Source organism: Oncorhynchus mykiss, chromosome 8 (assembly GCF_013265735.2).
Source record: "Oncorhynchus mykiss isolate Arlee chromosome 8, USDA_OmykA_1.1, whole genome shotgun sequence".
Classification (NCBI taxonomy): Eukaryota; Metazoa; Chordata; class Actinopteri; order Salmoniformes; family Salmonidae; genus Oncorhynchus; species Oncorhynchus mykiss.
In genome coordinates this window covers 76,959,602-76,973,914 of record NC_048572.1, presented here as the reverse complement: position 1 = coordinate 76,973,914, position 14,313 = coordinate 76,959,602, and the positions used below count along the sequence as shown (strand labels likewise).

At 43.3% G+C, this 14,313-nt stretch overlaps 1 protein-coding gene across 1 annotated transcript in view; it reads left to right on the top strand.

The window, feature by feature from the left end:
- Positions 1–14,313, top strand: part of LOC110530990 (mitogen-activated protein kinase kinase kinase 20) — a 35,415-nt gene that overhangs the window by 5,929 nt on the left and 15,173 nt on the right. Inside the window, exons 4-9 of the mRNA XM_036986883.1 lie at positions 706–771; positions 975–1,003; positions 1,494–1,631; positions 2,060–2,146; positions 8,999–9,073; positions 9,625–9,731. Coding sequence (XP_036842778.1) covers positions 706–771; positions 975–1,003; positions 1,494–1,631; positions 2,060–2,146; positions 8,999–9,073; positions 9,625–9,731 — 502 coding nt within the window. The remainder of the gene's footprint in view (positions 1–705; positions 772–974; positions 1,004–1,493; positions 1,632–2,059; positions 2,147–8,998; positions 9,074–9,624; positions 9,732–14,313) is intronic.

The window sequence follows — 14,313 nt, the reverse complement described above, 5'->3', positions numbered from 1 at the left end:
TTCTAAAATCTTGCTCTGATTTATCATCCAAACAATAGCATGGGATTTTTTTCCCGCAGTAATAGCTACTGTAAATTGGATAGTGGAGTTACGTAAGCTTTCAGCCGATGTATGACACTTCTATGTGCAGACAGCAGATTTTAGAGTAACAACAACTATCTTGACATAACGCCCTGAATGATTTACAACTGTCCCATTGACGGGACGCCGATCCATTAATGGTTTTTTAAGTCAAGAACTGCAACGCTGCTGGGTTTTTCACACTCAACGGTTTCCTTGTGTATCAAGAATGATCCACCACCCAAAGAACATCCAGCCCACTTCACACAACTGTGGGAATCATTGGAGTCAAAATTGGCCAGCATCCCTGTGGAATGCTTTCGACACCTTGCAGAGTCCCTGCCCTGACGAATTGAGGCTGTTCTGAGTGCAAAAGGGGGTGCAACATAATATTTGGAAGGTGTTCCTAATGTTTTGTACACTCAGTGTATATGTTTAGCTTTCTTAATGAATCAGAAAGTCAACAGTTATTTCTGGTTATTTATCAAAGTTAGCTGGCTGAGTGCAACAGGAGCACATTCTTCTCTGGTGTGAGGATCAGTGACTTGTTTGGAGACTGGTAGCCATTGTCGAGCAGAGTTGTTTACATTTTGTTGGTCTGTCATTGGTCCGTGGCTCAGGATGTTTAATGTTTCTGTCCAATAGGAATGCACTATCTTCATTCGGAAGCCCCAGTCAAAGTCATTCACAGAGACCTCAAGTCGCGAAACGGTAACCAACTGCACACACAATCTGCAACCAAACTTATCTACCCACCAGGAAATCCAACATTTCTCTCTCTGCTACTGCTACATAATAACTTTCCATTGTAAACCAATCAGGATGAATGGATTATAGTTTGATAGTGAGGAATGGCATAATGATGAGAAGTGGATCCTCTTGTGGACTGACCTTTATCTCTGTTCCTACTACAGTGGTACTGACAGCAGACAAGGTGCTCAAGGTACATACAGTAGGGTGTCTGACAATTATTGTGTTTTCACTTATACATCCTTTATTACTTTACCTGTACAGAGCCAATCTGTAAATATCCCATCCAACTACTTCATCACCATATTGTTATTTATTTGATTTATTTTGCACCCCAGTACCACTACTTGCACACACATCTTCTGCACATCTATCACCCCAGTGTTTAATTTGCCATACTGGAATAATTTTGCCACTATGGCCTATTTATTGCCTCACCCCCCTTATCCTACATCATTTGCACACACTGTATATAGACTTTCTCTATTGTGTTATTGACTGTATGTTTGTTTATTCCATGTGTAACTCATGTCCATTTGTCGAACTGCTTTGCTTTATCTTGGTCAGGTCGCAGTTGTAAATGAGTACTTGTTTTCAACTAGCCTACCTGGTTAAATAAAAGTAAAATAAAAAATAATGTTGTAGTTAAGTGTCCCAATGCTCTCTCTCTGGTCTGTTGTCAGATCTGTGATTTTGGAGCGTCTAAGTTCCAGTCCCACACCACCCACATGACAGTGGTGGGCACCTTCCCCTGGATGGCCCCAGAAGTCATACAGAGCCTACCTGTATCAGAGACCTGTGATACATTCTCCTACGGAGTGGTGAGTGTGTCTGTGTGGGAGGGGAGGAGTCTGATACTGTATGTTCTACCTCAAGTGGTCTTTCAGCAAAATCTTCACTGCAAAAACATCTGGCATATCATCTTGTGTCTGTGTGCGCTCGTGTGTGTGTGTGTGTGTGTGTGTGTGTGTGTGTGTGTGTGTGTGTGTGTGCGCTCATGTGTGTGTGCGCTCATGTGTGTGTGCGCTCATGTGTGTGCGTTCGTGTGTGTGTGTGTGTGTGTGTGCGTTCGTGTGTGTGTGTGTGTGTGTGCGCTGATGTGTGTGTGTGTGTGCGCTCGTGTGTGTGTGTGCGCTCGTGTGTGTGTGTGTGCACTCGTGTGTGTGTGTGCGCTCTTGTGTGTGTGTGTGTGTGTGCACTCTTGTGTGTGTGTGTGTGTGTACGCGGTCGTGTGTGTGTGTGTTACCAGGTGCTATGGGAAATGCTGACACGGGAGGTTCCCTTCAAAGGCTTTGAGGGGCTGCAGGTGGCTTGGCTGGTGGTGGAGAAACAAGAGGTACACCAAGACACATTGTTCTGATTTACGATTAGTTAAGAGCTTCAAGGGGCTCAGATTCACTTGCAAATACAAGACAGTCATACATAGAATAAACATAAAACCAGTGCTGGAAAACGTACCCAATTGTCATACTTGAGTAGAAGTAAAGATACCTTAATAGAAAATGACTCAAGTAAAAGTGAAAGTCACTCAGTAAATGTAATTGCTTAAATATGAATGAGTATTGAAAGAAAAAGTATAAATCATTTCAAATTCCCTATATTAAACAAACCAGACGGCACCATTTTTTTTTTCATTTACGGATAGCCAGGGGTACACTCCAACACTCAGACATCATTTACAGATAGCCAGGGGTACACTCCAACACTCAGACATCATTTACAGATAGCCAGGGGTACACTCCAACACTCAGACATCATTTACAGATAGCCAGGGGTACACTCCAACACTCAGACATCATTTACAGATAGCCAGGGGTACACTCCAACACTCAGACATCATTTACAGATAGCCAGGGGTACACTCCAACACTCAGACATCATTTACAGATAGCCAGGGGTACACTCCAACACTCAGACATCATTTACAGATAGCCAGGGGTACACTCCAACACTCAGACATCATTTACAGATAGCCAGGGGTACACTCCAACACTCAGACATCATTTACAGATAGCCAGGGGTACACTCCAACACTCAGACATCATTTACAGATAGCCAGGGGTACACTCCAACACTCAGACATCATTTACAGATAGCCAGGGGTACACTCCAACACTCAGACATCATTTACAGATAGCCAGGGGTACACTCCAACACTCAGACATCATTTACAGATAGCCAGGGGTACACTCCAACACTCAGACATCATTTACAGATAGCCATGGGTACACTCCAACACTCAGACATAATTTACAGATAGCCAGGGGTACACTCCAACACTCAGACATCATTTACAGATAGCCAGGGGTACACTCCAACACTCAGACATCATTTACAGATAGCCAGGGGCACACTCCAACACTCAGACATCATTTACATATAGCCAGGGGCACACTCCAACACTCAGACATCATTTACAGATAGCCAGGGGTACACTCCAACACTCAGACATCATTTACAGATAGCCAGGGGTACACTCCAACACTGAGAAATCATTTACAGATAGCCAGGGGTACACTCCAACACTCAGGCATCATTTACAGATAGCCAGGGGTACACTCCAACACTCAGACATCATTTACAGATAGCCAGGGGTACACTCCAACACTCAGACATCATTTACAGATAGCCAGGGGTACACTCCAACACTCAGACATCATTTACAGATAGCCAGGGGTACACTCCAACACTCAGACATCATTTACAGATAGCCAGGGGTACACTCCAACACTCAGACATCATTTACAGATAGCCAGGGGTACACTCCAACACTCAGACATAATTTACAGATAGCCATGGGTACACTCCAACACTCAGACATAATTTACAGATAGCCAGGGGTACACTCCAACACTCAGACATCATTTACAGATAGCCAGGGGTACACTCCAACACTCAGACATCATTTACAGATAGCCAGGGGCACACTCCAACACTCAGACATCATTTACATATAGCCAGGGGCACACTCCAACACTCAGACATCATTTACAGATAGCCTGGGGTACACTCCAACACTCAGACATCATTTACAGATAGCCAGGGGTACACTCCAACACTGAGAAATCATTTACAGATAGCCAGGGGTACACTCCAACACTCAGGCATCATTTACAGATAGCCAGGGGTACACTCCAACACTCAGACATCATTTACAGATAGCCAGGGGTACACTCCAACACTCAGACATCATTTACAGATAGCCAGGGGTACACTCCAACACTCAGACATCATTTACAGATAGCCAGGGGTACACTCCAACACTCAGACATAATTTACAGATAGCCAGGGGCATAATCCAACACTCAGACATAATTTACAGATAGCCAAGGGTACACTCCAACACTCAGACATCATTTACAGATAGCCAGGGGTACACTCCAACACTCAGACATCATTTACAGATAGCCAGGGGTACACTCCAACACTCAGACATCATTTACAGATAGCCAGGGGTACACTCCAACACTCAGACATCATTTACAGATAGCCATGGGTACACTCCAACACTCAGACATAATTTACAGATAGCCAGGGGTACACTCCAACACTCAGACATCATTTACAGATAGCCAGGGGTACACTCCAACACTCAGACATCATTTACAGATAGCCAGGGGCACACTCCAACACTCAGACATCATTTACATATAGCCAGGGGCACACTCCAACACTCAGACATCATTTACAGATAGCCAGGGGTACACTCCAACACTCAGACATCATTTACAGATAGCCAGGGGTACACTCCAACACTGAGAAATCATTTACAGATAGCCAGGGGTACACTCCAACACTCAGGCATCATTTACAGATAGCCAGGGGTACACTCCAACACTCAGACATCATTTACAGATAGCCAGGGGTACACTCCAACACTCAGACATCATTTACAGATAGCCAGGGGTACACTCCAACACTCAGACATAATTTACAGATAGCCAGGGGCATAATCCAACACTCAGACATCATTTACAGATAGCCAGGGGTACACTCCAACACTCAGACATAATTTACAGATAGCCAGGGGCATAATCCAACACTCAGACATCATTTACAGATAGCCAGGGGCACACTCTAACACTCAGACATCATTTACAGATAGCCAGGGGTACACTCCAACACTCAGACATCATTTACAGATAGCCAGGGGCACACTCCAACACTCAGACATCATTTATTTTTTACTTATGTAATTTAACCACTGCATAAAACACATGCACACACTAAACAAGTTACACACACAGAGCAGGAGTAACAATGTGATGCTCTCATGCTTTCTGCTGTGAGGAGGGTAAGGAGTATTTCTAGAGCTGACCTCAGCTCTCTGCTCTTGTAAGGCATGTATACTGTGCTGTAGGGGGCTTTATACTGTGTGTAGGGGGGTTTATACTGTGTGTAGGGGGGTTTATACTGTGTGTGTGTGTGTAGGGGGGTTTATACTGTGTGTGTGTGTGTAGGGGGCTTCTGCTGTGTGTGTATTGGACCCCATCCAAGAGCATACTGGGATACTCAGGAATTGTGTTCTCAGATCTCTATAGAGTGCAGCACACTACTACTGGAACATACACTTGTTTCAAATCAAATCACATTTTATTTGTCACATACACATGGTTAGCAGATGTTAATGCGAGTGTAGCAAAATGCTTGTGCTTCTAGTTCCGACAGTGCAGTAATATCTAACAAGTAATCTAACAAATTCACAACAACTACCTTATACACACAAGTGTAAAGGGATGAATAAGAATATGTACATATAAATATATGGAGGAGCGATGGCCGTGCGGCATGGGCAAGATGCAGTAGATGGTATAGAATACAGTAAATACATATGAGAAGAGTAATGTAGGATATGTAGACATTATTAAAGTGCTGTTATTTAAGTGATTAGTGATACATTTAATAAATGGATTTAATGAAGGTATTAAAGTGGCAAGAGATTATGTATGTTGGCAGCAGCCACTCAATGTTAGTGGTGGTTGTTTAACAGTCTGATGGCCTTGAGATAGAAGCTGTTTTTCAGTCTCTCGGTTCCTGCTTTGATGCACCTGTACTGACCTCTCCTTCTGGATGATAGCGGGGTGAAAAGGCAGTGGCTTGGGTGATTGTTGTCCTTGATCTTTTTGGCATTCCTGTGACATCGGGTGGTGTAGGTGTCCTGGAGGGCAGGTAGTTTGCCCCCGGTGATGCGTAGTGCAGACCGAACCACCCTCTGGAGAGCCTTGCAGTTCTGGGCTGAGCAGTTGCTGTACCAGGCGTTGATATAGCCCGACAGGATGCTCTCGATTGTGCATCTGTAAAAGTTTGAGTGTTTTTTCAGCCTCCTGATGTTGAAGAGGCGCTGTTACGCCTTCTTTACCACACTGTCTGTGTGCGTGGACCATTTCAGTTTGTCTGTGATATGTACAAAAAGGAACTTAAAACTTTCCACCTCCACTACTGTCCCGTCAATGTGGATAGGGGGGCTGCTCCCTTTGCTCTTTCCTGAAGTCCACGATCATCTAATTTGTTTTGCTGACATTGAGTGAGAGGTTATTTTCCTGACACAACACTCCGAGGGCCCTCACCTCCTCCTTGTAGGTTGTCTTGTCGTTGTTGGTAATCAAGCCTACCACTGTAGTGTCGTCTGCAAACTTGATGATTGAGTTGGAGGAGTGGATGGCCATGCAGTCATGGGTGACTAGGGAGTACAGGAGAGGGCTGAGAATGCACCCTTGTGGGGCACCAGTGTTGAGAATCTGTTAAGGTGGAGATGTTGTTTCCTACCCTAACCACCTGGGGGTGGCCGTCAGAAAGTCCAGGACTCAGTTGCACAGGACGGGGTTGAGACCCAGGGCCTCCAGCTTAATGACGAGTTTGGAGGGTACTTTGGTGTTAAATGTTGAGCTGTAGTCAATGAACACCATTCTTACATAGATATTCCTCTTGTCCAGATGGAATAGGGCAGTGGGCAGTGTGATGGTGATTGCGTCGTCTGTGGACCTATTGGGGCGGTAAGCAAATTGGAGTGGGTCTAGGGTGACAAGTAGGGTGGAGGTGATATAATCATTGACTGGTCTCTTAAAGCACTTCATGATGACAGAAGTGAGTGCTACGGGGCAATATTCATTTAGTTCAGTTACCTTAGCTTTCTTGGGAACAGGAACAATGATGGCCATCTTGAAGCATGTGGGTACACCAGACTGGGATAGGGATTGATTGAATATGTCCGTAAACACACCAGCCAGCTGGTCTGCACATGCTCTGCCGTCTGGGCTGACAGCTTTGCGAGGGTTAACATGTTTAAATGTTTTACTCACGTTAGCCACGGTGAAGGAGAGCCCACAGGCTTTGGTAGCGTGCCGTGTCAGTGGCACTGTACCGGCCTCAGTTTAAACCCCCTTCCACACACACACACACGCATATAACCCCTACACCAGAGTTTCCCGAACTCGGTCCTCGGGACCCCAGCTGATACAAATAATCAACTAATCATCAAGCTTTGATAAATTGAATCAGCTGTGTAGTGTTAGGGCAAAAACCAAAACGTGCACCCCTTGGGTTCCCGAGAACCGAGTTTGGGAAACTGGTGTAGGGGGTTATATGCGTGTGTGTGTGTGTGTGTGTGTGTGTGTGTGTGTGTGTGTGTGAGTGAAAGGGGGTTTAAACTGTGTCTATATTCCAGTAATACTGTGCTGCACTGTATAGACATCTGAGAACATAATTGCTGAGTATCCCAGTATGCTCTTAGATGGGGTCCAATAGTGGTGAAAGAAAGAGATGTATTTATTTCATTTTAAATCCCTCCAGAGAAAACTGTTTCCATATTATCCCCTTGCCCCTGACAGTGGATGTATCCTATTGCCTGTTGTTGCTTTGAACTGGAGCCTGAGCATTGGGTTTTCTTTAATTGTAACACTTCCTTGGTTTCCTACTTCATAATTTCATGTAATGGACATACACAAAATAGTCCAAATTGGTGAAGTGAAATTCAAAAAAAGGGAAAAGTGGTGCGTGCATAAGTATTCACCCCCTATGAAGCCCCTCAATAAGGTCTGGTGCAACCAATTACCTTCAGAAGTTACATAATTAGTTCAATAAAATCCACCTTTGTGCAATCTAAGTGTCACATGATCTCAGTATATACAGTATACACCTGTTCTGAAAGGCCCCAGAGTCTGCAACACCATTAAGCAATGGGCACCATCAAGCAAGCGGCACCATGAAGACCAAGGAGCTCTCCAAACAGGTCAGGGACAAAGTTGTGGAGAAGTACAGATCATGATTGAGTTATAAAAAAATATCAGAAACTTTGAACATCTCATGGTGCACCATTAAAAAATAAGCAAACACATTTGATGTTCGCCAGAAGGCATGTGGGAGACTCCCCAAACATATGGAAGAAGATACTCTGGTCAGATGAGACAAAATGTAGCTTTTTGGCCATCAAGGAAAATGCTATGTCTGGTGCAAACCCAACACCCAACATAAAAAACATCCCACAGTGAAGCATGGTGGTGGCAGCATCATGCTGTGGGAATGTTTTTTATCGGCACTGGTACTGGATAATTGGTCAGAATTGATGGAAGGATGGATGGCGCTAAATACAGGGAAATTCTTGAGGGAAAACTGTTTCGGTCATCCAGAGTTTTGAGACTGGGACGGAGGTTCACCTTCCAGCAGGACAATGGCCCTAAGCATACTGCTATAGCAACACTTGAGTGGTTTAACGGGAAACATTTAAATGTCTTGGAATGGCTTTGTCAAAGCCCAGACCTCAATCCAATTGAGAATCTGTGGTATGACTTAAAATTGCTGTACATCAGAGGAACCCATTCAACTTGAAGGAGCTGGAGCAGTTTTGCCTTGAAGAATTGGCAAGAATCCCCGTGGCTCGACCTGCCAAGCTTATAGAGACAAACCCTAAGACACTTGCAGCTGTATTTGCTGCAAAAGGTGGCTGTACAATGTATTGACTTTGGGGGGTGAATAGTTATGCACGTTCAAGTTTTCTGTTTTTTTTTGTCTTATTTCTGGTTATTTTTTTTTTCATCTTGAAAGTGGTAGGCATGTTGTGTAAATCAAATGATACAAACCCCCCTAAAGTCTATTTTCATTCCAGGTTGTGAGGCAAACAAATGGGAAAAATGCCAAGGGGGGTGAATACTTTCGCAAGCCACTGTATATGGTTCCTGTGTGTCTGTTACAGAGGCTGACCATCCCCACCAGTTGTCCGCCTAGATTTGCTGACCTGATGAAGAGATGCTGGCAGGCTGAACCAAAGGTGAGAGGGCAAAGGTCAGGGCTACCACTCTGATTGCCTGATTGGACAATGCAGCAGCTGGTACTGAACTTAGTAACCTGGGCTCTGAAGTCTGGCATACTATGAACTGTTACAGAAGCGTGAACTATTGATACAGTCCTAATGTGCGTAAATACTACAGTAATGTCCCGCAAAACACTACAGTAAACACTACAGTAAAGTCTGCAAAAACACTACAGTAAATATTGCAGTAAACACTACAGTAAATACTACAGTAAAGTCTGCAAAAACACTACAGTAAATATTACAGTAAACCTAACAATTTATATTGCAGTAAACACTACAGTAAATGTTACAGTAAATGCTACAGTAAATATTACAGGAAAAGTCTGCAAAAACATGACAGTGAATACTATAGTATTCCTACCACAGTAAACTATAGTATTTTCTTCATGTGCACACTAGATTTTTTTAGGCTTAGCGGAAAAATCAAAAAAGCTGCAGTTGCAGTGTTGACTTAATATTGTGTGTGTGTGTGTGTGTGTGTGGGGGGGGGGGGGGGGGGGTTCTAGGAGCGTCCAGTGTTTAAGCAGGTGTTGGGGATTCTGGAGACCATGTCTAATGACAGCAGACTACAAGACCAGTGTAACTCATTCCTACACAACAAGGACCAGTGGAGGTACGCAGTGTGCATGCATGTCTGTGTGTGGTACAGTAAGCAGAGACTGGATTGTTTAAACTCTACTAGTTGCCCGAGCCTCCCCAGCTTCTCCTTCACCCAAATCCAGATGGACCCGTACAAATCAGCTGGGCTAGACAATCTGGATCCTCTCTTTCTAAAATTATCCGCCGCCATTGTTGCAACCCCTATTACCAGTCTGTTCAACCTCTTTCGTATCGTCTGAGATCCCTAAAGATTGGAAAGCTGCCGCGGTCATCCCCGCTCTTCAAAGGGGGTGATACTCTAGACCCAAACTGTTATAGACCTTTATCCATCCTGCTCTGCCTTTCTAAAGTCAAGTTAATAAACAGATCACCGACCATTTAGAATCCCACCGTACATTCTCCGCTGTGCAATCCAGTTTCCGAGCTTGTCATGAGTGCACCTCAGCCACCCTCAAGGTCCTAAACGATATCATAACCGCCATCGATAAAAGACAGTACTGTGCAGCCGTCTTTATCGACCTGGCCAAGGCTTTCGACTCTGTCAATCACCGTATTCTTATCGGCAGACTCAATAGCCTTGGTTTCTCAAATGACTGCCTCGCCTGGTTCACCAACTACTTCTCTGATAGAGTTCAGTGGGTCAAATCGGAGGGCCTGTTGTCCGGACCTCTGGCAGTCTCTATGGGGGTATCACAGAGTTCAATTCTCGGGCCGACTCTTTTCTCTGTATATATCAATGATGTCGCTCTTGCTGCTGGTGATTCTCTGATCCACCTCTACAAAGACGACACCATTCTGTATACTTCTGCCCCTTCATTGGACACTGTGTTAACCTGTTAGAGCTCTAGGGGCGCTATTTCATTTTTGGATAAAAAACGTTCCCGTTTTAAGCGCAATATTTTGTCACGAAAAGATGCTCGACTATGCATATTCTTGACAGTTTTGGAAAGAAAACACTCTGAAGTTTCAGAATCTGCAAAGATTTTGTCTGTAAGTGCCCCAGAACTCATTCTACAGGCGAAACCAAGATGATGCATCACCCAGGAATTAGCAGAATTTCTGAAGCTCTGTTTTCCATTCTCTCCTTATATGGCTGTGATTGCGCAACGAATGAGCCTACACTTTCTGTCGTTCGCCCAAGGTCTTAGCAGCATTGTGACGTATTTGTAGGCATATCATTGGAAGATTGACCATAAGAGACTACATTTTCCAAGTGTCCGCCTGGTGTCCTGCGTCGAATTCGGTGCGCAATTGCCAGCTGCTTCTACTTTACCATTTGATTCAGGGGAGAAAGCATGTGTCCAAGAACGATGTATCAATGAAGAGATATGTGAAAAACACCTTGATGATTGATTCTAAACAACGTTTGCCATGTTTTCAGTCGATATTATGGAGTTAATTTGGAAAAAAGTTTGCGTTTTGAGGACTGAATTTATGGATTTTTTTTGGTAGCCAAATGTGATGTATAAAACGGAGCTATTTCTAATACACAAGGAATCTTTTTGGAAAAACTGAGCATCTGCTATCTAACTGAGAGTATCCTCATTGAAAACATCAGAAGTTCTTCAAAGGTAAATGATTTTATTTGAAGGCTTTTATGTTTTTGTTAATGTTGCGTGCTGGATGCTAACGCTAATGCTAACGCTAAATGCTAACGCGAAATGCTAACGCTAGCTAGCTACTTTTACACAAATGATTGTTTTCCTATGGTTGAGAAGCATATTTTGAAAATCTGAGATGACAGTGTTGTTTACAAAAGGCTAAGCTTGAGAGATGGCATATTTATTTCATTTCATTTGCGATTTTCATAAATAGTTAACGTTGTGTTATGCTAATGAGCTTGCTGATAGATTTACACAATCCTGGATACAGGGGTTTTTTCATAGCTAAACGTGACGCAGAAAACGGAGCGATTTGTCCTAAACAAATAATCTTTCAGGAAAAACTGAACATTTGCTATCTGAGAGTCTCATTGAAAACATCTGAAGTTCTTCAAAGGTAAATGATTTTTTTGAATGCTTTTCTGTTTTTTTGTGTAAATGTTGCCAGCTGAATGCTAATGCTAAATGCTACGTTAGCCATCAATACTGTTACACAAATGTTTGTTTTGCAATGGTTGAGAAGCATATTTTGAAAATCTGAGATGACAGTGTTGTTAACAAAAGGCTAAGCTTGAGAGCTAGCATATTTATTTCATTTCATTTGCGATTTTCATGAATAGTTAACGTTGCGTTATGGTAATGAGCTTGAGTCTGTATTCACGATCCCGGATCCGGGATGGGGAGATCAGAAAGGTTAACGAACATCCAAACAAGCTTCAATGCCATACAACACTCCTTCCGTGGCCTCCAACTGCTCTTAAATGCTAGTTTAACCAAATGCATGCTTTTCAACCATTCGCTGCCCGCACCCGCCCGCCTGACCAGCATCACTACTCTGGACGGTTCTGACCTAGAATACCTGGACAACTACAAATACCTAGGTGTCTGGCTAGACTGTAAACTCTCCTTCCAGACTCATATCCTGTTTGGCGCAGGCATGCTGCTAGCGACCCACCTCGACAACATACTGTGAAATTGCAGAGCGCCAAATTCAAATGACAGAAATAGTAATAATAAACATTCATGAAAATACAAGTGTTATACATCAGTTAAAAGATTAATTTCTTGTTAATCCAGCCGCTTTGTCAGATTTCAAAAGCCTTTACGGCGAAAGCATAACATGCGTTTATGTAAGGACATTTCTCTCAGCAGACAAAACAGTAAAAATAGCTAGCTATCTGAGGACAGTGCCCTGCACACAAAAGCATACAAACATTTTCCAACCAAGCAGAGGAGTCACGAAAGTCAGAAATAGCAATAAAACAAATCACTTACCTTGGAAGATCTTCATCTGGTTGCAATCACAAGGGTCCCAGGAACACAATAAATGGTTGTTTTATTCGATAAAGTCCTTCTTTATGTCCCAAAAACTCTGTTTTGTTGGTGCGTTTTGTTCAGTAATCCACTGGCTGAAAGGCGGTCAAAACATGCAGACGAACACATCCTAATAGTACCGGTAAAGTACGTTGAAACATGTCAAACAATGTTTATCACTAATCCTCAGGGTGTCAGTTATATAAAAAATCGATAATATTTCAACCCGGACAATAGCGTATTCAATAGAAAGGAAAAAGAACAAAGGGCGCACCCACAGTCAGTCATGCGCGCAAACCAGTACTGCATGCTTCCCCAGTCCCGTCCCCTAACCAAAAGGTATTTTTCTTTGTCGTTTTTCAGAAAACAAGCCTGAAACCATGTCTAAAGACTATTGACATCTATTGGAAGCCTTAGGAACTGCAATCAGGTCCCTAACCAATTACATAGTCAATAGGCATTCAAAGGAAAACCACTCACATAAAAAAAATCCCACTTCCTGGATGGATTTTCCTCTGGTTTTTGCCTGCCATATCAGTTCTGTTATACTCAGACATAATTTTAACAGCTTTAGGAGCTTCAGAGTGCTTTCTATCCAATGCTATATGCATATCCTAGCTTCTGGGCCTGAGTAACATGCAGTTTATTTTGAGCACGTCATTCATACGAATTTACGAATGCTGCCCCCTGTCACTAAAAAGATATCAAACGTCTCCAATCCAAAATCAAATCTAGATTTGGCTTTCTATTTCACAACAAAGCCTCTTTCACTTATGCCGCCAAACTTACCCTAGTAAAACTGACTATCCTACCGATCCTCGACTTCGGCGATGTCATCTACAAAATAGCTTCCAATACTCTACTCAGCAAACTGGATGCAGTCTATCACAGTGCCATCTGTTTTGTTACCAGAGCCCCTTATACCACCCACCACTGCGAACTGTATGCTCTAGTCGGCTGGCCCTCGCTACATATTCATCGCCAGACCCACTGGCTCCAGGTCATCTATAAGTCTGTTAGGTAAAGCTCTGCCTTATCTCAGCTCACTGGTCATAATAACTCCCCCCACCCGTAGCACGCGCTCCAGCAGGTATATCTCACTGGTCATCCCCAAAGCCAACACCTACTTTGGCCCGCCTTTCCTTCCAGTTCTCTGTTGCCATTGACTGGAACGAATTGCAAAAATCGCTGAAGCTGGAGATTTCCCTCACTAACTTTAAACATCAGATATCTGAGCAGCTAACCGATCGCTGCAGCTGTTCATAGTTCATCTGTAAATAGCCCACCCAATCAACCTACCTCATCCCATATTGTTTTTATTTACTTTTCTGCTCTTAAGCACACCAGTTTCACTCCTTGCACATCATCATCTGCTCATATATCACTCCAGTGTTAATCTGCTAAATTGTTATTACTTTGCTACTATGACCTATTTATTGCCTTACCTCCTCACGCCATTTGCACACACTGTATATAGACTTTATTTTTTCTATTGTGTTATTGACTGTACGCTTGTTTATTCCATGTAACTCTGTGCTGTTGTTTGTTTCGCCCTGTTTTGTATTATCTTGACCAGGTCGCAGTTGTAAATGAGAACGTGTTCTTAATTAACTGGCCTACCTGGTTAAATAAAGGTGAAAAAATAAATAATAATAAACATCTTTTGAAGCCAGACACAGG